The sequence below is a fragment of the Branchiostoma floridae genome, chromosome 16, assembly GCF_000003815.2.
Source record: "Branchiostoma floridae strain S238N-H82 chromosome 16, Bfl_VNyyK, whole genome shotgun sequence".
Classification (NCBI taxonomy): domain Eukaryota; kingdom Metazoa; phylum Chordata; class Leptocardii; order Amphioxiformes; family Branchiostomatidae; genus Branchiostoma; species Branchiostoma floridae.
The window spans coordinates 13,354,781-13,379,620 of record NC_049994.1 but is presented as its reverse complement, the minus strand read 5'-3'; the positions used below and the strand labels follow the sequence as shown (position 1 = coordinate 13,379,620).

Below are 24,840 nucleotides of genomic sequence, written 5' to 3'. Positions count from 1 at the left end.
TCAGGCATAGGGACCAATAGTAATATATTGCCAGAATGATGTTTAAGATTGTGAAATAGATTGGTAACATGAAACATTTTTGCTGGACTTTTTTCCTGGTATGAAGAACAATATCAAACTAGTCATCACATTTTTTGGGTGGAGAAGATTTTTCTACAATTTTTTTAACGATCAAAATCATCAAAATTTCCATTGCTGTGAAACCCACGCTAAAAGAAACACTACACCATTTCGTCTGAGGCATCTGATACTGGATTTCCTGTCCTGTTCTTTATATAAAAGCGTTTAAACTGAAAGAAGATATGTCTAAAGAGGATTGAATTTTCTTATCTTCAGTTTCCCGCCAAATTTTCGTAAGTGTGCGTTGTGCGCATGCGCAATGGCGCTTCTGGTCCGGGCGGGGAACTCTGGGAAGGCTGGGCTTGTGTCCGCCATGTTTGTCCGAAACCAAATGGCGAAATTCGATGGGAACTGAGGTGGTCATTCTCCGGCCAGCAGCAGGATCGGGGACCAACTGACCCCATAATTCGGTGCTGAGGGTGGTCATCTTACACCTTCAGTACCTTTCGTGCGGTCGCGAGTGGATTTTGTGCGGAGTTTTTGTGATCGTAATCTGCTCATTTCGTATTCTTTTTTTTCCTGGCCCACACCATGAGTAAGTTATCGTTCCGAGCCCGTGCGCTGGACGCCAGCAAGCCCATGCCGGTGTTCCACACGGAAGACCTGCCCGATCTGCCCGAGTACACCGCCATCAACCGCGCCGTGCCGCAGATGCCCACCGGCATGGAGAAGGAAGAGGAATCGGTGGGTACTTCCTTTGTGGTGGGATGTAGAAGGCTTCTGATTGGGCCGCCATGATGGAAATGGCGCGGAAAGCTTTGATGTCGAATGTACAAAACTGATGACTTTGAACCTGGAAAAATCATAATAGCATAATCATAACATATAATAGAGTAAAACTGCTGGATTTATGATATTATTCTGTGCAATTTTTTGAGTCGTATTGATGAACACTCTTGGGTCACGTGACCCGACGGCCTTGTCCGCCATGTTGGGAGGGGCGGGTATCACAAAGACCCCAAATTATGGCCATAAATAATAAATCGCAGTGCTTATGACAGCAGAAAACTTCACATGCATGTATAACCATAGGTTTTACAAAGAAAGAATAATTGTAATCCCCAATTCAATTGTCTATGATGAATGTATTTATAATGTGTAGAATTATATACACAACAGTAGTATTTTCATATAAATTCAAAGTATAAAGAGAGATTAATACAAAAAGTAGCCTTAAATGAATGTCATAAGCATAAATAGCTTAAGGTTTCATTGACTTTAATAATTTTGTTTACAATTTCATAGGATTGTCAATATAATAGATATATTTACCCAGAAAGTAACAGCAAACTTACTAAGGCCTGACAGTGGATAAAGGTAAGACATCCAGGTAATAAGATATGCCAAATAATAATTTGGTGTACTTATGACAGCCAGGACAGTCAGGCTACCCCTTTATTTAGAGTCTTGAAGTATAAAAGGGATAATACTTGTCTATATTACACAGTACTTCCTAAAGACAATGCTGTGTGTATCTGTATGCAATAGTTATTACAAACATGTAATATGACACCATTGTTTAAGGTGTTGGTCTTGTTAATCACACCTCTAAACAATTCAGGTAGAAGCCATCTGATTGCTTTCAACACCATGAAGCCTCTACATACAAACCTACTCATGCTTGAAAAGGCCTTATCTAGTGTTTGACTAAGGGGAGAACTGCAAACAGAATCACTGGGAAGCAAATATCACAGGAGAATGGATGAAGATGCATTTCTTGGTTTAGTAGTTGCTTAGGTAGAGTTTGTTTGTAGGTATAATGCAGTGTTCTGAAATACTTAGGGAGGGATTGAACCATTCAAGCAGCTATATAAATGCAAATTATAGGGGCTTCATGATGGTTTCCTTTTGTATTGTTCCTGAAGACATTAGATTTAGTTAGAGTAAATGGAAAATTTTGAGGCATGTCTCTGAAATTGAAATCATTTCAGTCTTTTCAAGGCAAGAAGTTTGCCTTGAATTTACAAGTGAGTATGATACTGTATATCAAAAGTTATTTCCAAATTTGTAATGTGCCCTTTTCAGTAACAATTTGAACTGCTACAGTCCTCAAGGCCAGAGACTAGAAATGTAAACAACAGTAAAATGAGACGCTAAATTTCCTCTGGGTCACAGTGACCTCATCACACCACAATGTACCTTTATACTATAGTCTATAATACTTGAACACAGAAGATAACAAGATTATAGTACACTGTTACTGGTACAGTTGCTAGGCTTTGTTTTTTTCGTATAAACAAGAAAAGCAGTTGCAGGTAAAATTTGTCCTGTGAAGGGAATTTTAAATGTGTCCATTTTGAATGTTAACAAAATGCTTTTCAATCCCTGTATAACTATAACTGAGCATAGGTTTGGTGTGCATTGCAAAAGGAAGTTTTTCTGATAAACATGAGTGGACATCATAATTGAATTATCCTAGTGCTGTACCAGTTTTAGTAACAAAAATATGAATTTATGTGAAAATTTTTGTAGCATGTCTTACCAGCTCTGGTAAAAAATATTGGTCAAATTCATGAGCCAGTGTTGTTGTTGTCTGTGTAATCTTGAATATTTTTATTCTTTCATGTCCTTTAAAATGTGCCAATACAAACACACAGAAACTAACAGTACTAAATAACATGATAAAGTCGAATTGTAGTGATATTTCTGAATTCACAGGGTTCTATTCTTTCGGATCATCACTACTAGTCATATGTTATTGTTATAAAAAAATCACGACACTACCTTGCAGGCACAACTGTTATGATGTTAGAATTAACCAAGTGTGAAGCTACTGTATTTCTGTATGAAATTTTAAGTGTAGACACAAGCTGTTCCCTATTACTGCCTTACCAAAGGGAATAAAAGTATAATTAGATTGCTTGGAAATAAATATCAAACGCTTAATTAAGTTTTATGTAACCAATAACTTAGTGAAGTATGGTTCTTATGGGAGGAAACCTTGGTGACACTGATACTATTGACTTACCTTTTGGTGCGGCAGATATGAACTGTGATATGAAGTCACAAGTATCAAATTCCATGTAGAATGAAAGAATCAATACTCTACTTGTGCACTTGCACAGGTCAAGTTTCTCTGGTTGAGAAGCTTGGGCTACAGTATGCTATTATTCTGACGGATGCACATAAAGGTATTGCTAAAGGCCCCCTTAAAATTTACAAATATTGGAACTTTTTTGTTGGGTTAGAGTTTAGATCAATTTTTCTTTGCTGTATTTTTCTATCTGAATCCTTTTTAGTCAGTCTTTTGTTTTGCATTGAAGCTAAAATCTATGAATGTTAATATGAATTTTCATTAGTATGATGTGATAAGTACTACTATTGGGCTACTTAGATTAAGAAAACTGTGATTACAAGTATATTTCTAATCATTTTCATTCAAGAGTTGTTGTTCTCACTGATGAATATGGCAAAGTAAACAAATCAACAGTCTAGCTTTTGTATAAACAGGTAGTATATGCTACTTTATGAATATTTTGGAATGCACTTGTAGTTCAAGTTGCCGGTCCCTTTTGTCTGTAAATGAAATGCAAGGGTCGTGAGTCACTGTTTGCTTGTATTAACTCCTTTCCTGGTATTTTGAGTCAGTACTTCCTGTATTCAATTGAAGAAGGAAGGCGATATGCCATACCATGCTTTGTTGTTTTGTGGCTTAATTTTAAAGGAGATTTTGTTGTTATTCGTCCATTCTACTTGGGTTTTCTAGCCTATAGTTAAGCACTACAAAGAAGACAGAAAAGATGAAATTGAACTTTAATAAATCTGTTACACCACTGGTCCAGTACTGAGAAAGGTCCCCTGAGATGACAAAATATCGCAGTGAAGTGTGAAACTCTTACATTTACCATAAAACTGACCTTTATGTTGGATGCTGGTTTGTACGCTTAGATGCTTTCTGGGATTATTCTAGTATAGCCTGTAATGTAGTTTGATATTCAGTCCCAAGAAAGACGGATTTACTCTCTCTAAAAATAAAAGACCACCCAGTTCTATAATAGAAAGAACTGCATTACCCGTTTTTTGTTCATAATGTTCATTTAACTCAATTTTGATGACAGCAGTTTTTAAATTTTGTGTCAATTTTAGTCTTGTTTAGTTGAAACACTTTTAAGTTTGTACATGACAAATAATGAATGTCAGACAGTCTTAAATGTAATGTGTGTTTTATGGCTCTTGATTGTTCTCCCTCGTCGTATCCATTTTTGATTATACTGCTGCTGGAATCCCTGTCACAGGTAGGCAGCAGTCGGATAGGAAAAACATATTGAATAAGCCCAAGTCTTCAATGTGTGTTTTAAGACTCTTAACTTTTCCCCCAATACAGGAGAGACATCTTCAGCGAGCCATGTCCGCGCAGCAGGTGTACGGTGCGGTTGAGAACCTGGTGATCCCCACCCCACCAGCGCAGGTCGGTGTCGGGTACTATGAAGATCTGTACGAGGGACAGTTCAAACCACAGAAGCAGTTTGTACATGTACAAGGTGAGCAAGTATGGTCTTGATTCACTAATGAAATACATAGGATTTATCCAATAATGGTACTACTGTTACGAAGAAAGATGGGATCCAAGAGTGAGCCGATAGTAGAAGAAGAAGATATATCATTTTGTGCAAGTACTGGTATAATTCTATGTTTAATGCACACCTAGACTGTGTTTATGTTGTCCAGATTGGTTTGTATTTTATAGTGTTTAGTGCATTATGTAGAATTCTTCCACAGAATGATTCAATTGTGAACCTATCTACAATGACCATATTCTTTTTCTAACTAAAAGCATAATGCTTTACACAAGGGGTAATGCTTTTTCGGTGGTGCAATATGGCTTCACTGCAGCTCACTTCTATATTCATGTGAAGACTAGACAATTTTGCTGACATTGTAATCTCTCTACTTGTACCCTTGGATCTAACACTGCACTGAACATGGACAGTATGTCATTTTGATGCTTTAGTTCTCTTACAGGATGAGATGATGATGATGATATTTTATAATTCTAACCTTACGATCTCCCACCTTGTCCCCCCTTAGCGCTGAACATGGAGCAGGACTACCCTGAGTATGACATGGACTCGGATGACGAGCGGTGGATGAACACCCACAACAAGCGCAGCTCTGCCATGACCCTGGAGCCCCAGCAGTTCGAGGAGATGATGGATCGGTTAGAGAAGGGCTCAGGACAACAGGTGGGTGGGATATACTGTAAAACCTGGTTAACCATGCATCTGTAACAGATGCATAATGATAGGAGGGCTCAGGACCACAGGTGGGTGGGATGACATCATGTACTGTAAAACCATGCATCTGTAACAGACGCATAGGAGTCGTGTCAATCTCCATTTCTGTAGCCCTTGGGCCACACATTTGTGCAAGATACTACAACAGGGGGCTGTTGGTAGTGAAGGGCTCAGGACAACAGATGGGTGGAATGTATCAGGGCTTTATCTAAAGAGGGAAATAGGGGTGCTGCAACCCTATGCTGTAGCCGTGGGCCCTTATACCCTGCATAACATAACATTTACATTAAACAGGGGAGCTACTAGGTCACACGTGACTTGAGTGTTCAACTTTGGTCACATGTCATGTACAGTTGTTTCAGCTACATCCAATATATTTCTGTCAAAATACTCACATTGGCTCAAAACATGATCAATTGTGTGTATTTCTTGAGTTTTGAGTTAAGATTTCCTTCTCAACCTGCTTCAGAGATTTGTAGAAATTTGTAAATCTCCTGGAGGAGCATTCCATTTAAACCCCTTCTATGATATCTTCTGCCTTCACCACTCTTTACCTGGTTTTCTCCGTTTGCGATGGTCATCGTAAACAAGTCTTTCAGTAATTAATTGATGAAATCATTTCTGTCTATTCCTCCAGCCTGTCACGTTACAAGAAGCCAAGCTGCTCCTGAAGGAAGATGATGATCTCATCAAGGCTGTGTACGACTACTGGCTCAAGAAGAGAAACAAAAGTGTAAGTACTGGCTCAAGAAACGAAAGTGTTAGTAGATGAGAAATACAAGGATGTAAGTGAGACGGCTGTTCTATACACTTTGTGGTGACTTATGGAAGAAAGGCATTAATGTGATCAGTGTAGGTAAATCTGTAGAGACTCAAGCAGACTTTCATAGTTTGTTATATGTACTTCACCCCAAGGAATTAAAGTATTGATTTGGCTTCTGTTTGTCTGTGGATGTCTGTGTCTCTGTGCTGTAGTTCCTGTGTGTTTTGCCAGAGGGCGCTTCCTCTAAGGGAACTACCCAAGTTTGACCTGTCTCAGATCTATTTCTAACGAGTTGTTCCATTTTCAGCCCCATCCGCTGATCGCACAGGTGAGGACGGAGAAGAGAGACGGGTCGACGACCAACAACCCGTACGTGGCCTTCAGAAGGAGAACGGAGAAGATGCAGACCAGGAAGGTAAGAAACTCTGCTGTTGTCTCAAGATATCTAGTTAATTTGGTAACAAAGTTCAGCGCACACAACCAAGTGTTCAACCAAGTGTTCATGACTAGATCGCATTTCTATGATCGTTTTGAATGCTGCTGTATAGGTAAAAAAAATCAACTCCAGTCATGAACCACAATGAGGGGGGATACAAACTCAGTCACCGCTTTCTTCTAACAGGAGTAGTGAACTACTTTAGTACTTAGCTACAATCCGAAGAAGTATCAGTCAGTATTGCCCTTAAAAAGGGGATGGACTGTCGGCATAACAAGTATACACGCTTGGTTTTGTACAAAGAACTTATCTAGTGATTAAATCTGCCGATGAAATCTTTCAGGGATGTCTTGTCTATTATCTTTGATGTTGACTCTCAAAGAGGTATAATCACAGGTGTTCAAAACGCGCTGTGAAGGGAAGAATTTTCACAAGAGCTTATTAGTTTAGTCCTAGGGACTGTTAAACTCATTGTCTTTCCTTGCAGAATCGGAAAAATGACGAAGCTTCCTATGAAAAGATGCTGAAACTTAGGAGAGATCTAAATAGAGCTGTGTAAGTATTGCATCTGCCTTTTATAAGGGACCGTACGGCGTTTAGTGAGGGGGGAGGGCCGGTCGCCAGAGGGTCGGGTCAAAAAACTTTTGCATGGCCCTCCCCCCAGGTAAATTTTTTTTTGCTAGGCCCTCCCCCCAAGACAAAATATTTTTGCTTGGCCCTCCCCCCTCCTATCAACTTTGAAAAAAAATATTCAAGACGCCAATAAAACACTGCGCTCCAGCATTTGGAAATGTGCTTTGCGTCATACTTTTTCATGATTTTCATCGAGAAGCAGATCTCTCACCCCTAGTAAAAAAAGGAAAACAGAATGGCTCAAAATATCTGCTTAATAGAGGGATAAATATCTGCTTCATAGAGGCATAAATATTTGCTTCATAGAAGCTATTTCATTGTTTTGATATTAAAACAACACCTAAAAAGCATTTGTACCTGGATTTCTAGTAGATTTGCGCCACGAAGCGGCGCGCGCCCGCTGCAAGCTCGCGGGCCTGAGCAGCTTGACGGAAACTATTTACAATTTACATATATTTTGGACTTTTTTTTGGTTCTGTGGTGGTAATAACTTACGGTAAATCGGGGGGAAAAATGAAAACCAAAACGACAGCACGATTCGACTTCCAAAACTGTAGTGGGGAGGGGGGCGCCGACGCGTGACGCTGATTTTCCCATGGCGGGGTAAGACCGGTCGCCTCTCTCTAGCCGCCGGCGGGCGTGAGACCGCAGACTTGCAGGAGATCTTTTAGAAATGCCACGCTTTTTTTGCCACGATTTCCTGCATTGCTTTTATGGGAAAATTTGCTGGTTAGATGACATTTCTATGAAAAAATAAATAAAATACGAGGGTTTCAAGTTTTTGAGAACGACGTTCCGAACACCATGTTCGGCGCCAAAGGCACGAAGAATCGCAAGGTAGGTCCGGGAGAATTTTGAAATCTTGACCCTCTTAAAAGCTATTTCCTTCAGTTTGAGGAGATATTTTGCTGACAAACAAAGCTAACTTTAATAGCATTTCAATTTAGAAATACAAAATTAAATCCCCCCCAAACACATTATCACAATGTCGGTCATCAAAGGCGCGAGGCCGGTCACGTCAAAAGGGATCCAGGGAAATTTGCAAATATTTACCCTCGAGCTCTGAACGCCATTTCTTACATTTTGAGGGCAATAAGACAGGGGTAAATTTTGCTGGCAGACTAATCTAGAGTTTAATAACATTTCTGTACATGAAGAAGGTTTCCGAGGGCGTCATGCATAAGCCCCGCCCCCTCCCTTTCGTATTTTCACTGTATCCCGAGCGCCAACCTCGGGCGATCCCTTGCAGAGGTCCAGAAAAATTTTGAAATCTTGACCCTCTGAAACGCCGTTTCTTGGATTTTAAGGGACATATTTTGCTGGCAGACCAAGCTATTTTTTTTTTTTGCTTGGCCCTCCCCCCAAGTAAAAAAAAAATTGCTAGGCCCTCCCCCTGGCAAAATATTTTTTTGCTTGGCCCTCCCCCCCCTGGCGACCGGCCCTCCCCCCTCGCTAAATGCCGTACGGTCCCTAATCTTAACGTCAAGGAACGTATTTGTGTATACTGTTGAAGGCAAGCATTTGATAGAAAAAGAATGTTCCTTTTGTGTAGTAAAACACTGCAATTGCCAGTTTACTATCCAGTATATCCTTTATCATTAATGTATTGACTAAGTTTGTCTTTTCCCTCTTTCACAGAACATTGTTAGAAATGGTCAAAAGAAGAGAGAAGAGCAAAAGAGAGCTATTACATCTAACAATAGAAATAGTAGAAAAAAGGTAAGTGCTGGTCTTCTTGGCAACATTTGCATGCAGAATGGCTGACAAATGTCAGACAACCACCCAGGGGACTAACAAAATCTGGTCTATACAGACAGGTGGTCACTGTGGACAGTATTCTTGATAGTTGTGTCCAGAGGAAAATTGTCTAAGGGGTCACCAAAAAGTATTCATATTGGCCAGGTCCTTTTGTGGCAGTGGTCAGACTAGTCTTGACAAAATTACCTTGTGTGATATTTTACCATACTTCTAACTCAACACCTTTTATTGTCTGTAGATATCAATCGGATGACTTTAGCGGCCAGTTGCTAGCGGAGGTGATGGCCCAAAGACACCAGCGGCCCTCGTACACGCCGTCTCCCGTGCCAAATGGTTCCCTGTACGCCGCCATGCAAGGCAACCGGCCTGACTGGGCGAACAGAATAAACGGGGTAAGGGCCTTTCTGTGGTGCCACAGCTTCTTTTTCTTTGTCTATTAATCATCAGCAGAATAAAAAGCTTGTTGCACAAAGTATTTAAAAGAAAACAGTAGCACTTTAAATGTATGCTAATCAGTACTTCAAGTGATAAGATGTTCAAATGTTCTTATCAGCAAGTTTGGATGTGTAGTCTTTTAGTGTTTTGCATGCTTGATAGACCTTACTTGGCAGGGACAGAAGATACTTCTCTCTCCAAAATTGCTTGAGGATGATTCCCTGAAATGCAAGTAGTTGAATCCGCATCCATGTTTGTGTCCTTATGATATCACATGAAAATGCTGAATAGACTGAGGTTATGTTGAATGTAATGTGGAAACCCATGGGTATTAGGAGGGGTTAGAAGATCACTAGATATCTGAACATTCTTAAGCTACAATTCACAGAAATGCAAATAGCTGCCATGTTGGTGTCCCTAAAACATTTTATCAAAGTTTGGCTATGTTAAGTATGATGTTGAAACCCATAAATTGATGATTGCCTTCTTTCATTAAGGCTTAGAAAATGTGCTTTACCTACGATTCACAGAAATGCAAATAGTTTCCATGTTTGTGTCCTGTGACATGACATGAGAATGGCGTACAAAGTGTGTGTATGTTGATTGTTATGTTGAAACCCATGAGTGTGTGGTTGCCTTCTGTCTGTGGAAGGGTCATAAGATCACTTGATGTCCGAAAGTGCTTTCCATGACATGAAAATGGCCTACAGTGTGTGTCTATGTTGATTTTCATGTGTAAACCCATGAGTGAGTGGTTGCCTTCTGTCAGGAGCAGGTCCAGGTAGTTAGAAAGAAGCGCGAGTACAAGAAGAGAAAACACAAAACTGCTTCTGCTGCCCACGTGAAGGAGGAGCACGGCAGGGCGCACCCGACCACGCCCACCTACTCTGACATGGACCTCCACAAGTACGACTTCCCCAGCAGTGAGGAGGACGTCTCGCCGGTAAGTCACGGGAAAATTCCTTAAAGGAAACAGCTCAAAGGCCTTTACCAATCTACCGATAAACGTTCTACTTTAGTGATTTTGAGATTTTCTCAGGACATGTGTTGCTGTTGTGTATCCCAGAGCCTTAATGAGTGAGCCACCTTGGCTATGAATGACAGAAATTAATATACTGTAAAATATATTATCTATTAGTTATCTAAAAAGTATTAGGCTTTGTCTCAGGCACTATGCTTTGAGTTTGACTGAAGAGGGAAGTAGAAAAAAAATTAGCATTTAGTTAGAAATGGATGTTCTTACAGTTGTAGGCTTACTGCAATTTTTTTTTCTACCATAGTCTGAAAGTTCAACATCTTTGAAATTAGATTGTACTATTTCGCAAAGTAATATGATTCACATATTGCTTAGGTTACATCTGAAAAGAGATAATTATGATATTCTAAGATGGCATGTTTGATGTGTTTTTGTTCCCACAGGCACAGTCTGCAGAAGAGGACACGGACAATGACCCTGATGGCTCCTTCGCCTTCAGGAGAAAGAAAGGCTGTAACTACTACCAGGCGAGAGTAGACACGCCGGGGAACTGGCCCTGGGAGGCGAAAGAAGAGGGTGGTTTGGGAGACCCGAGGTACAGATACTCCTGTACAACCCTGTCCATGCCCAGGAGATGTGTGGGGTTCGTACGCAGGAGAGTCGGCAGAGGTGGCAGGTATGTTAGCATACAGTAAACTTTGAAAACTCTCTGGTGGATTTATTTATGCTGTCTCCCCTTAACCACAAAATCATGACATATCAAATATGCAGGTAGCCTGGATACTAGGCCACAATCTCAGAAATTTCTATGGTATTCATAGATATCTTTGAGATTGGACTGGGGTCTGGTAACCAGGCTAATATGCAGGTATTTACTACTATAGTGCTCTTTCAATTGCAAATTTAGAATACAGTGGGAACCTTCTTTTTCCTGTTACTGCAAGATGAAGTCTCTATGGAGATACATGTAGATAAATTTATGGTAGTAGATTTTATTGCCCATCCAGTTAAGCTCTGGACATTCTACCTGCAATGTGTAAAATTGTTAAGGCATAGGTCCAAACCTGATTGTCAGCAAGGAATCTTTATGTATCTTTTTTGCTCTCATGAATTGTATTTTCAGAACATATTTAAGAATGGTTTATCACAACTTAATTACTTCTTCCCATACAGGGTAATACTTGATAGAGTCTTCACTCCCTTCGACAACGCCCTAGAGGACCTCGACCTCTCCAACTCCAGTTCTCTTCCCAATGGACTACCTCCCAGTTGGCTAACAGACATTAGGAACAAAAAGTGGTGAGAACTCAGCTGTTTTTCATGCATGTTTTCCTAGGTCAAAAGGCTTGGGAGAACAAGTTTAGGAAGTCTGCTGTGGTTTGTAACCTGTTGTATAACTCAGGCAGCACTTCTTATGACAGTGGCATGTTACAGTACCAATATAGGTTGCCAGGTGTCATCCCTAGCTTGTTTCTTGCTATGGGAGATGTGCTTTAGTGTGTAGTTGTTGTTTTGATCAGACAGCACTTCTTAGGACTTTGACATGTTGCAGTACCGATATAGATTGCCAGGTTTCTTCTCTGGTTTGTTTTTTGCTATGGTGTGTAACCCACTGTTTTACTCAAGGCGGCACTTCAGACCGCGGTCGCCCCCTTCGGAAGACGACAGCTCTCCCTCGCAAGCCCCGCCCAGTTTCAGCGACCACCTGTCCAGCCTCATCACGTTCCCCGCCTCCCCGCCCGAGGAAATCTCGGCCGAGCAGTTCCACGACCACCAACAAGAGCTGGTCAAGGTAAACCTCGGGGTAACTATGCCTGTTCTGGGAGACCAGTCATTCTGCTTTATGTGTGGCTTTGGACCAGCCTCTTGTGTTGTTTTAGTCCTGTTTTATCTTTAGTTCAACTTCAGCTTTCGCCTATCAGTAGCTCCATCATGTTAGAGGAATTCTCATGCTGGAGAAATTCTGAAAGAAAAAGTTTCTGCTTTTGTGTAACATTTATCTTTTTTTTTTGTCAGTAAAAGAATTATTCAGATCATTTTGACATGTATGCTCCATGACAATACTTCCATGGTTGTCACAAAATTAAGAAACTTAATTCAATAGTTGGAAATGATTTTTACAGCTTTCACTGGCCATTTGTTGGTACAAAAGAAATTCTCTGAATATCAAAAATGTGTGTTCCAAGGCTCATATATTGTAGTATTTTTCCAATTTGCAAATTGATAATTGCTCTTTGACAGAGCTTTTCACTGATTGTCTTACCTTTTTTTTTCAAATCAATTTTTGAAAGGATTACTGTTTTCTTTATGACTGTCCTCCCTGTAGAGTAGATCTGTTTGTTTCTTGTTGTTTGTAGTTAGCTGGATTGCTTTCAGTCTTCTAGTTTTAACTAAATCTTTTGCGACTATTGCGTGGTGTGATCTAATTGATCTTTATAGTTGATAGTATAATTGGACAAGATGCTCTTTTTGGAAATCTAAATAGCAGTATTCCAGGCCATTTTCATCAGTTAAATTTATGCTGAACAAGACAAAGAATTACAAAGGATATGATCACACATAAATTGCTGATCACCAGTCGAGAGGTCTGATTGGTAATATGCAGCTTTTAAGACTGATATAATAACGTTCGTACACCAATAGTGAACTACATCCCAAAACTTCTGCATTTTGAGTTTGTATAACAAAAGGGACAAGAGGGAAAGTTAAATCAAGTGAAGGTAACGGCAGTTATTTGTTACTGACAGATGCAGAAACAGCAGTTAGCGGCTCAGCAAGACGAGGCAGTCTCCACCATCCTTAACCAATCATTCTCCTCACAACCAACTTCCAGGTAAGAACAGGTGTGACAGAGTTGGTCCATAGGTTTCTTAAGACAGAGTAGGGAAGACAAAAGGAAAGGAGCTCTTAAGACAGAGTAGAAGTTTGTCACCTCAAGTTGTTGGACAAGAGCAAATAAGGGAAGAAGAAAGGAAAGGAGATCATTGTGCCTTAGCTTAGGAAGGGACTTAACAGGGTTTTACTCCACTGGTGGCTGCTGTGTCCCTGAGTTTGTGACTGTGAGATTGAAGGCCATTCCTGTGACACGTGGGTGTATGGGGATGGAAGCCGCCATTGCCTTGGTATTAAAACAAAGCCAAGAGCACTAATTATGAATATCAACATTCTACAAGAGGTATTAATGATTTTGTTGAACTTTGTTTTTGTCCCATTGTAATACCAAACTTGCATATATTTCCATGACTGTCTTACCTTGATTGTTGTCTAACCAGAAATAAACATTGTGTCCAAGATGTTTTGTATTACCAACCTTAAACCCCTGTTTTTGCCAGGTTTACGGTGGACTCTGCGAGTGCCCAGTTTGCTGTGTCGGCGGTGGTGTCGAACACAGAGAACCTGGATACCTCGCTGAAGCTGCGGGAGGGCCCGGAATCTGCGCACAACGGTGTACTGGAGGCAACAGGGTCAGGTAAGAGATATGAATAAAACCACAATGGACATTTTGATAGGCAAGGATTCCACTAAAATCACATTTAAGAACTCATTACACGCAAGGCGTTTGTGTGTGTAACAGTGGGGTTGCTGCCAAACTGACCATGCCATAAAGGCTCTTAGCTTTTGTTGTGGTGGTTTGCGTTGCTGGGTTTTGGGTCTGGCAGCCCGGGTTTGGTGCGGGTACCAATTCCAGGGGGTCAGGAGACTGTTTTTACTCCTTTCTTACATGTGCTAGCCAAAACAAGACTTTGAAACTCTGTTTCCGACGTAACATGTACATTTTATATTATGCAATTCTATGTTTAGATGCATCAATTAAGTCAAAACATAAGTAAGATATAAATGTGCAAGATATATTTTACTTTACAAAAGAGTATATAGCATGGAATCAACCTGTGTTTTCACAATTATTAGTGGAATTTCTAACATTTGGGCATTTTCATATATATTCTCCTTTATCATATGTACAATGTAGATGTTGTCACATGTCAATATGTACACATCAATGTGTATATGTATGTATTCATATATCCTGTCATTAATGCCACAAATTTTAATCTTTTTCCAGGAACCAACAAGGTCACACTCCACCTCCCCCCCTGCAGCAGTATTACAACTGAACTACCCCCTCTCCCAGACCCCCCCTGTCCCCGTCAACCCCCCTCCCCCAACCACCACCCTCGTCACGGCCACTACGAGAACGGGCAGTCCCCAGGCCACCCCGACACCGACCACCGCCGGGGCAGTCACACCAAATCCTTCCTCGTCATTGGCCAGAATGGTCGCCCCTAGCAACGCAGCTGTTTTAAAACTCGCGGCACCAACGTCTAACAGTATGGCCAACAATGTAGATAGTATATCTAGGTAAGGAATGGTTATGTATTTCGTCTTGTGTACAATAAATGAACACAGAAATTTGTTGATCATAAAAACTTGCTTGCATCACATCAATATCAACATTGGTCGTAATTGGCCTGAGTTCAGGAGATGCATCATAAAAGAAAAGCGGACCCAGAGAAAAATGAACTTGGGGCAGAGACTGTCAATTTTGTATAGGACTGCTTAGCCACAGCTGAGGCTGTGGGCTGGTATTAATAATTTTACCATTGTTAATGTTGATCAAATGAGGCCATATGTGAGCTGCTAGGTCCTCTATGTCAACTCCACTTTCTTTAGAAAGGGCTCTAAAATCGCAGCATACGCTTTGAACGTATATTTACCTTTTGTAGTTGTTGCACATGTTCATATATGGCAGAAATAACGTACATACCTTTTGTGTAAATTGAGTTTGAACGGATTTTAAGAAGTTTGTTGTTTCTTAACTTGTTGTTTCTTAAATAAATCAAGAAATGATATGAATTAGATATTTATTTTCTCATTCTTTGACAATGATTTTTTTCTGTTGTTTATTTCCAGGGACAACCACGAGGATGGTCTTGTAAATAGTATAGGAGAAACAACCTTGGCAATGGAGGTCACGTGACTGCTGTTCCAAGTTGCTGCTACACCCCCTCTTCTGGAGGGATTCTCAACCAGTGTTCCCTTTACTGGGGACACCTCCTATTTTGTACAGCAGTGTTTTGTTTTCGTTTTTTTGTTTTTTTTTAAATGAATTTTTCCATCAGGGACAGTAAGACAGTGTTTGTTCTACCTGTACAGATGTTGTGTATAAAGGGCCTGTACCAGGCCAACATAGAAACAACTCCAAATCTTTGTACATAATGCACTTTGAAATATTAATTATAGTGTGTATTGTATGACAAAATATGACAGATTGCATAGAATGTAATGGAAGTTGCATATATTTGGTATTTATTTGGCTATGGCTTGGATGGCAGAAGAGAGTAAAAAATAAAGTGTCTACGCCAACTTTTTGTACTGTATGCTTACAAAATCTTATGAATTATAATTCTTCATTTGGAGAAAGTAGATGGGTAGTGTATTCTTATTACAGTCAAGCAGCCGCACCCCCGTTTGTCCACCAGGTGGTACAATCCCTGTGGTAAATGTAGCAGAGATTGGACTCCCCCATTTTTATCAAGGGGTGGTTGTTAGAAAGAGCAGCACTACTATAGAGTCTGTTACGATGTCTTTCAAGTATTTTTGTATGGCTTTTTGATCTCATCCAAGAATCTCTGCACGTTTAACCACGCACGTTCCCTCGTAAAAATATATACCTGGGAAGGAAGAAAATTGATATTAGCAAACAATATTGCCACAGTAATGGCTGTTAAATGTGTGTCGATGTCTCAAACACATTGTGTAGCAAATGAAATTAAAAATCACTTGTATTTGTTCCGAGACAAACGTCCAAAATTTTCGTTTTGTTTTATAACCCCCTCCCCAGTAAAGTCTTCACTCACTGTGATAGATTTAATTGGAAAATTGATAACATTACTGTTCAGAAAGGTACTGAAACTTGTGAATGTTGTGGTCACTTTAGCACTTATCTAAAGGCACAAGAATAAGGAACTGTTGTCAAAGTGCAAGAAAGCACTTGTCTCAGAAACAATGTAGCTGTTAAGTGGTTTAAAGAATTAGCCAATGAATTGAATAACAATTTCCCAAATTGACCCCCGTGAAACCAAGATATTCAAATTGGTTTGTTCCCAGGACAGTCCAGTCTTTAGTAAGTCTGGATTTTACCATTATAACTAAAGGGGTGGTAGGATTGGCCCATAAATATTATTCCCTTACATTTGAGTGGATTTTCTACTACCATTGTTTTGTTAGGTTTGTGGTGTTTTCCATTGATTCTTTCTGGAATATGGATAGTGTCTATGCATACTGTTACATTTACACTCCCCCCCCCCCGACACACATGGTTTGCCCCATAGCATTGTACCCTTCCATACCAGACTGGATTGTTCTATTTGTACGACGGGGGTTACCATATGTATCCTTAAGAAAATATTAAGCCCAAGTGACAGCCCAGAGAAATCTATGTATGTACTTGTTTGTAATTCTTGAACGTAGTGTGACATTTCTTTTGGCGACGCCTCAAGGGCAGAGCCTTTGGGGTATTATTCTGATTGTAACCTGGAACAGAAGTGTATTTTTCTAACCGTTCTGATTGGTCCCCAGCGCCCAGGCAACACTTGTCTCTCAGGATGTGGCAATTCTATGTACCGTACCTGCTATTGTACAAATTCATCTGAATATGTGATTGTGAGAGATAAAAAAACAAGGAACATCTTTTACCATACTCTGCTCTGCGTGTGTGTGTTTACTTTAAAAGTAATCCATCCTTTTCTCCATTTCTAGTTACTTGCCAGTCTAAGGGGTTTGTTGTTGAAGCAGAATTGAAGACAATTCTTCTGTCCATATTCTAGTAACGTATCTTCAGCGCATAGAAATAGAAATACAAATGTCCATGTAACCAACTAGCCTCTGCCAGACTCCGCGGATCGGGAGTCTAATACCTCACTACATAGTATACACTACAGTGGTAAGGAAATGACTCCTCTGGCCGGCCGACTCCTCTATCGTACCATTGCCTCTATTTGTCCAATTTCTACTGTTAGACCACCGATCCGATGAGCCTGGTAGAGTCCAAAAACAGCAAAATACATCATGTTCTTATAGTATTGCTCAAATATTTGCGCCAAATATACACTGCTGTTTTGAATATCAGAAAAATAAGATCATACTTTCTGCTCCAGATTTTGCCGCCAGATAAATAACGGTTTCAGTTGATATTGTCTGGTGATGACATCACATTGAACGCGGCATCCAGTTAACGTTCGGGTACTGGCGGCATTTTATAAAAGGCCGTAAAAGCAACAATGGTGATATCTTAATACAATGTAACGTTATATTCAACTATTGATACAGTTATCGGACGATAGTAAATTTCGAGTCAGAAGTAACTATTTTGATTGTGAGTTGTTAAATAACAGGAGAAGTCGGTGTAAGTTTATCATTGTCGGGTGTAATCAGAAAATGTCATATTTTGATGTCATAACTCCTACTACAGGTATGAATTGGGAGGAATATGATTCCTTGTATCAAGGTGTAGTGAAACTAAGAAGGCAAGGTTCAAGACTATCTGTGAATTCTTCACGACCGGTAGAAACGTACAAGAGATGAAAACGTAACCACATTGAATTGTTGTATTCGCGGACATCCACCGCGATGACGTATCGTATATGCTGTCATGGAAACCTTCCGCTTTTTACATAAGTTGTTGATATCCGACACTGGCAGCAGACAATTACTGTTATGTAGTACTCTAAGGAAGCTGCATATATAAAGTGTTTGCGCCAACTTCTTGTACCGTTTGCTTAAAAATCTTATGAACTATAATTCTTCATTTGGGAAAAGTAGATGGGTAGCGTATTTCTAAGGTGCACTGAAACTAAGACAAGAGATGAAAACCGGGTTGAATTGCTGCTTTCGTCGACATCCCTAGCGATGACGTATCGTATATGCTGTCATGGAAACCTTCCGCTTTTTACATAAGTCGTTAATATCCGACACTGGTAGCAGACAATTACCGTTATGTGGTACAGTGGTCCATTTGTATTGTAAACGGTCGATGTTTAGTGTATCTTGAACATTACGCCTTACGTCCTTCAAGATGATAGCAGACGTTTCTGATGATAACCGACGAGTGTGTCAGGGTCAAAGAAGACCTCAAGTCGCCTGTCATCGGCTGAATCAGCAGCAAACGTTTTCGGGAAGTAGTGAGCATGTATACCTCGAGCCAGAGGTCATCATTCTACCGGCTCAACATTCTACCAACAGCGGAGAACAGCCACACGACCGTCAGCAATTCGACCACCCTTACGAGGAACCAGAGGCTGTCAACTTGTCTGTGAGCCGAGATGCTTCACACACCAGAGACGAAACTTCACCGACACACCGAGAGGACTCTCTAAGCTCCGATCATGTCTATCATGTGCCAGAAGCTGTGAGTATTCCTCTACAAGATTTCAGCGTCACCATCTGTGGCCCGGGAGAATCCACCGCAGAAACCAGTTTTATTGTGAGTCCAGAAGAGGTTTATGAAGAAGCCGAGGCCGTACATTTACAGGGGTGTGGCACCGCGTCTGCACGGAACGATGACATACCTGCAAGTTCAGACAGCATCAGTGAAAGTACGTCTATATTTACCTTTGCCAGAATGGCTAAGGTTATGTTTTAGGCTTGTGGGTCTGTGTATCTGTCTGTGTGTGTGTGTGTGTGTGTGTTAACAGCATAACTCGAGAAGCCTTGGATGGATCCCGATGATATTTGGTAGGTGGATAGGGGTCGGGAAAACGAAGGTCAAGTTCGATAATGGGCCTACTAGCGGCTTGCTAAGGTACTGCAGCAGAACCTCAATTTTTGATATCTCGTGTTCTGGACATGCTGTGGTTATGATTTTTGAGTGGTAGGTAGCCCTTGGGGCAGAGAGTAAGTACTTCAAGTTTGGACCCCCTAGCGGCTTGTTTGGAACTGCAGTCGCCGATTTCCTTTCAAACTTTGGACGAGAATAACTCGAGAACGTGTTGATGGATCGTCACGATTTTTGGTATGTAGATAGCCCAAGTGACAATGTACATTATGGAATACTTATTATGCAAATCAGTAACTTATTTGCATAATTAATGAGGAAAGTTGATAAATCCACTGCATTTCATGATAGGACTTTCAAACTTGTCACATATATAGATGAGAAAGAGAGAAATATCAATGCACATTAATTATGCAAATGATGACCTCATTTGCATAATTAATGAGAAAATATAAACGTGTTGACGGATCGTCATGATTTTTGTTATGTAGATAGCCAAAGGGAAGACTTACATGATGGAATTCTAATTATGCAAATCGACAGCTAATTTGCATAACTAATTAGGAAAGTTTGTAAATCCACTGCATTCCTTTATAGGACTTTCAAACTTGTCACACTTGTAGCTGAGAAAGAAAGAAATATCTATACATATTAATTATGCAGATGATGATCTCTTTTGCATAATTAATGGCAAAATATGAACATGTTGACGGATCGTCATGATTTTTGGTATGTAGATATCCTAAGTAAAAAGTTACATAATGAGATACTAATTATATAAATTAACAGCTAATTTGCATAATTAATGCGGAAAGTTGATAAATCCACTGCATTCCATGATAGGACTTTCAAACTTGACACATATGGAACTGAGAAAGATGGCAGAGAGTAAGAGGTGTATGTTTGGGTCCGGTAAGGTCTTTTCTTGAACTGCAGGAGCCGGTTTAGTTTCCTACTTTGAAAGAGAATAAGTCAAGAAGGGATGAAAGGATCATCATGATTTTTGGTATGCTGATAGCTTAAGTGATGCTTGATACAATTTAATATCATTATGTAAATAGGGATCTAATTTGTATAAGCAATGGCGAAATGTTATGAACCAACTCCGGGCATATAAAATAAAATGTAATGAGTAACACATTTATGTCTACAGACATCATTCTACATAACAAACCTGGTTTATTTGGCAAAGGTATGTGTTCGTGGAACTCTAGTTTTGTCTTGTGGGAAAACTTCGTACATTCCGTTTACTTTTATATGTATTTCACATCTGGAACGTTAAGGCCCCCTTTCCACTACTAGACGGTGATCGCACTGCGCGAGCTCACTGCCACCTGAATACGATGTGTGTAACCTTCGCTTTCACACTGGGTATATCATACAAAACGTAAAAGTGTGACTGAGAAGACAACAAAACACACAAAGTGTGAAAAGATAACTTTATTTTCTATCAAATTCGTTGAGCGATCTGTCAAATCTCAGGTCGCAGAGAGAGCGCGGCGATAGCGCCGTCCTAGTTGAAAGGGGGTATAAGGACAACGTTAGATTTTCCTGGATGTAGCCCAAGTAGTCTGGATGTAGCCGTATTTTTTCTGCCATTAGTTTGTCAACAACAAATGGCACCAGAGCCCAGACTAATCGGCCTAAATGTTGAAGCTGAATATGAATATGAAATACATAAATACATATTCACAATTAGCAGTGCGCTGGTACGCTTAGTAATCTTCGAACCAGGATCACAGAAGAACTGATTTGAATTTTTATTAGCGAACGATCAAACCATAAGTACAGTAGGGATGATATTTTTATTTCAACTGAAATACACACAAAAACATGTATATTAGTTAATGGCATATTGATGGATAGGCAATATATGGATGAGATCATCTATGCAGACAAAAATTATGCGTGTTTGCGAAGTAGGGCAAAAAGTAGTCAAATCTAACTGGTCAAGAAGGTTTAACAGACGACACACAGAAGATTGTATACCAGGCCAAACCGGAGATACTTTATTTGTTCTTTACATTTTCTTCTTGTCTTTGGAATTGAATTTGGCTTTCTACGACAATAGTATCCGTTTTCCGATTTTTATAGCAACGTACCGACCATACTAGTATTTACTAACATTGTAGCTTCTTTGTACGATTAATTAACAATGTGGTCGCAAACTTCTTTTTTTTTTTTAAATTCAAAATGGTCGAAACTTGATGCGCACGCAGATGCCATCCATGTGTCTGAAAACACATCTGATACAGCTGCCAGCAAGATTTTCAAATTCCACCTCAAATTCATCCCATTAACAGATGATGGAGACAAAGAGGGGAACACCCTACGTGATCAACGCGGCCACACCACTCCTCGCGTTCACCACGCTTGCGTTGCCAGGACGACGGTCGCCATGGTAACGCTGATCATTGCAGGAGCCGTCCTCCTGCTCAGCGTCTCCAGCTGGCATCAGAAGCAAGATGACGTCACCGCTTTCCCGGTTAGAAAATACATATGATTAGTTAGATTCTGTGCGAACTGCTAACTTCACGTTTTCTCACTTTTTCGGTAACCCCTCATCAGCTGCCTAGCCTCCTTCACAGACTTCTGGTGGGGCGGCGTTTATTCTGTCATTTTTTTAGTTCTGATTCGCGATTTTCAACATGGGCTAAGGATCTCTAGCTCTATGCTGGGAAATGGAGTTTTATCGCAACTCTTTCCCGGCATAGAGAGCCCCAGCCCATGTTGAAAATCCCGAATCAGCCCTTCCCCATGGTCATAAAAATTAACGCTCCCGAAGTCTGAGAAGGAGGTTATCAGTTACAAGTACCTTTCTCCTGCCGGCCATGGCATGCATATGCTGAGTGGACATGTCTACTACCCCATGTCGCATTGGGGCGTTGCGGGAAACATGACTAAGTCTATATACATGTATCCCCTCGTCCCTGATGTCATCCTACAAGATGCATGAGGGCTGGAGATAGTCAGTTGGTAATCATCCAATGTGTTCTCTTCTTGCAGCTACTGACGACAGCAACATCCAGAAACATGTCTGCCACTTTGGGAGACTCTGTGGCTGAAACCGACCCGGATCCGGAAATGACATCAACTGAACCTGCAAGGCCATTGTCAACGACTTCCTTTATGGCAATAAAAACAGATCAAACACACACAAGTACTGCCCCTGTGAGTACAGCATATCACTAGATGGGCATCTCAACATATGATACATTATTTCACAGTTTAAATACGAATGTTAAGTGTGTAAGTAATTATAATTAGCTAAAGATAGATAGTTTCGGCACAAAAAAGTTGTGAACCTTTGGTTAGGGCAATACAAATAGTTTGTACAAAGTGATTCTTTAACGTTTATTGTTCCCATCTCAGGTTCCACCAATCAAAAGACGAGAAAACGACTTGAGGTTGGACATATTTTTGGAATCACACAACTGTTCAAAGGAGCTGGGTTCTGCGAAAGAAGGTGAACAAATTATTTGTGTATATTTTTATGTATCCATGTTTTTTTCCAGTTTCCACAAACAGCTCGGCATTAAGTTCCTTATATTGATAAGGTTACACATGAATTAAGTGCACCAAAGTACCAATAAATACACATTGAACTACTAAGAAACAGAAACCCTTTATAAAAGTTAGAATATATACCGAGCAATTTTCGATCAGTGCTTAGCTATAGAGTCTACATGTATTGTTGAACGTTTTCTTTTCCAGACGGAAGCGCAGGTACCGCAACGATAGCTGGGAAAATCACATTCGGGCAAAGAGGATCAGGGCCCGGGGAGTTCAACTGGCCTAGCGACCTCGTCGTGTCGCCTAGCAACGAGATTTTCGTGACTGACGTGTACAACAAACGGGTCCAGGTCTTCAGCATGTCGGGCGTCTTTCTGCGCATGTTTCCCGCGGTCATTTCCGGTACAGAAAACCAGTTAATGAATCCATATTACATCACCATGGATTCTGAGGGAGATCTATGGGTTATAGGCCGCCATGTCATTGACGTGAATAGATATTTCATCATGCAGTACACAGCGTGCGGTTGTGTCAAACTCGGGTTCACGGCAAACGAGCCAGGCCTGAAGTTCTTTGGTATCGCCGTAGACAGAAGGAGCGACAACATTATCGTTACAGGGTTCAACACATGGTCAACTATTGCCGTTCTGCGGCCTGATGGCGCCGTATTGCACGTGGTTCATCTGGAGCAGAACGGGCATTTTGATTCCGTCTCTGTTGACGACGAAGGACGCATTTTTGCTGTACATAGTGACTACGTATACGTCTTCAACTCCTCCCTAGGCTTCTTGTTCAGGTTTAAAGGGATAATTGCTGTAGATGTACCAGGCCGGTGGGCTCTGGGTGGAATCTGTGCCACCAGCTCGGGGTATATCCTCATTACCTACCCGGGAAGCAACGTAGTGAAGATGTTGACGCGGCGGGGGGAGTTTGTCCGGGACGTCACCACTGGGGTTACTATGGTCGGCACTGCTATTGCCACGGGCCCTGATGGGCAGGTGGTTCTCGTCGACTATGATAGTGTTGTCATTTTGCCACACTACTGATTGGGATGTCCCTGCAGCTATTCTTCGCGTGTCAGCTGGATTAAAAAAAATCTAGAAAGAGAAGAATATGATAGAATAGGGACAAATGATTTGCCATGGGATTTCAGTCAGTCTTTTTACAGAGCACTCCTAGGCTTTTGTTCCTAATTTGGCCAAAGCCCGCTATTCCTATTCCACCAGTCTGGAGTCTGGTAGAGACTAGCTTTCCACGAGCGCTTGCGATTATTGTAGGGGAAACGCTGATACGCGTGCGATTCTGACATACATAATTTACAAGATATGGGCCGGGCTCTTATGCCCACATACTTAGCTGTATTGTTCGATTTTGTTACAAAGGCCAATGGGTCCATTCTTGATATGATTCTTTGTATGTTACGAATAAAAGTTCAAAACTTGAACTATGCGGCCCCAGATGTCTTTCTGAGGGACTACTGCAGTGTGCAAGATGTCGGTAGCTTGAGGGATGAATCTTCTCTACTATTTACTTAGCTGTATTTGTTAGTCGTCTCAACAGGTTGTTATGAGTTGGATAACTACATTACTTTGCTGTAAGTATTAGCGCTAGTAATTTGTGCAATATGTGATGTATCACTAACATCGGATATCAGTTTTTGTGACATGGAAGTAATAATGTTACCGAAGTAGATGTAGTGCCAAAATATTTAACAGAAAATCAATAAAACTTGAGCTTGTGTTTTGTTCGATTTTGTTATAAAGGTCAACGAGTCCATACTTGATATGATTCTGTGTATGTTGTGAACAGATGATGAACATTTATGAATATTGTAAGTTGCATTGCAGCATTGCACTACTACAACACAACTGAGGGTTACTGTCTTTACTTTAACATTATATTGCTGTAAACGGTACCTGACAATAGCTGCAATTGTATTGATATCTTTCATGACGTAAATAAATTGATATATCCATATATAATTTCAGGTATATGTAAAAATACTGACTATGTGTAAGTCTATAAAGCAAAATGTCAAACACTGCAGTGCTATATCGCTACTTTTTTGTGTAGGTAAAAATGTCATTCAAAGGCTCAGAATCGTGCCATATTCAGAGAAGCCCGATATACCCAACATCTGCTTGGAAATGGAGATTTGAATTTCCCGCCTTAATCCGTCACACCCCTTTTAGGTCAGAG

General features: G+C 40.6%; 2 protein-coding genes across 5 annotated transcripts; both read left to right on the top strand.

The window, feature by feature from the left end:
* Positions 1–376: 376 nt before the first annotated feature.
* Positions 377–17,055, top strand: LOC118403183 (enhancer of polycomb homolog 1-like). Of its 4 annotated transcripts, none has more exons than XM_035801741.1 (16): positions 377–804; positions 4,445–4,601; positions 5,149–5,303; positions 5,992–6,087; positions 6,425–6,532; positions 7,041–7,108; positions 8,825–8,905; positions 9,183–9,336; positions 10,152–10,322; positions 10,799–11,031; positions 11,529–11,654; positions 11,982–12,159; positions 13,103–13,188; positions 13,688–13,824; positions 14,419–14,714; positions 15,267–17,055. In XM_035801741.1, the coding sequence occupies exons 1-15, from the start codon at positions 652–654 to the stop codon at positions 14,640–14,642; spliced, it is 2,127 nt and encodes a 708-aa protein (XP_035657634.1). In that variant the 5' UTR covers positions 377–651; the 3' UTR covers positions 14,643–14,714; positions 15,267–17,055. The 4 variants fall into 4 exon arrangements, with proteins under 4 accessions (XP_035657634.1, XP_035657633.1, XP_035657635.1 ...); XM_035801740.1 differs by having other exon boundaries at positions 10,149–10,322; XM_035801742.1 differs by having other exon boundaries at positions 378–804; positions 10,155–10,322.
* Positions 17,056–22,506: 5,451 nt separating this feature from the next.
* LOC118403254 lies at positions 22,507–24,759 on the top strand. Its single transcript, XM_035801863.1, has 2 exons — positions 22,507–22,594; positions 22,843–24,759. The coding sequence occupies exon 2, from the start codon at positions 23,001–23,003 to the stop codon at positions 23,685–23,687; it is 687 nt and encodes a 228-aa protein (XP_035657756.1). The 5' UTR covers positions 22,507–22,594; positions 22,843–23,000; the 3' UTR covers positions 23,688–24,759.
* The last annotated feature ends 81 nt before the right edge of the window (positions 24,760–24,840 follow it).

What these genes read in the sequence shown, in the direction of transcription:
- LOC118403183 (XM_035801740.1), top strand. Translation starts at nt 652, where the DNA reads ATGAGTAAGTTATCGTTCCGAGCCCGTGCGCTGGACGCCAGCAAGCCC. An exon ending in AGAGATCTAAATAGAGCTGT is followed by an intron (nt 7,109 to 8,824) that starts GTAAGTATTGCA and finishes CCTCTTTCACAG; the next exon opens with AACATTGTTAGAAATGGTCA. An exon ending in GGGCGAACAGAATAAACGGG is followed by an intron (nt 9,337 to 10,148) that starts GTAAGGGCCTTT and finishes GCCTTCTGTCAG; the next exon opens with GAGCAGGTCCAGGTAGTTAG.
- LOC118403254 (XM_035801863.1), top strand. Translation starts at nt 23,001, where the DNA reads ATGTCGGGCGTCTTTCTGCGCATGTTTCCCGCGGTCATTTCCGGTACA.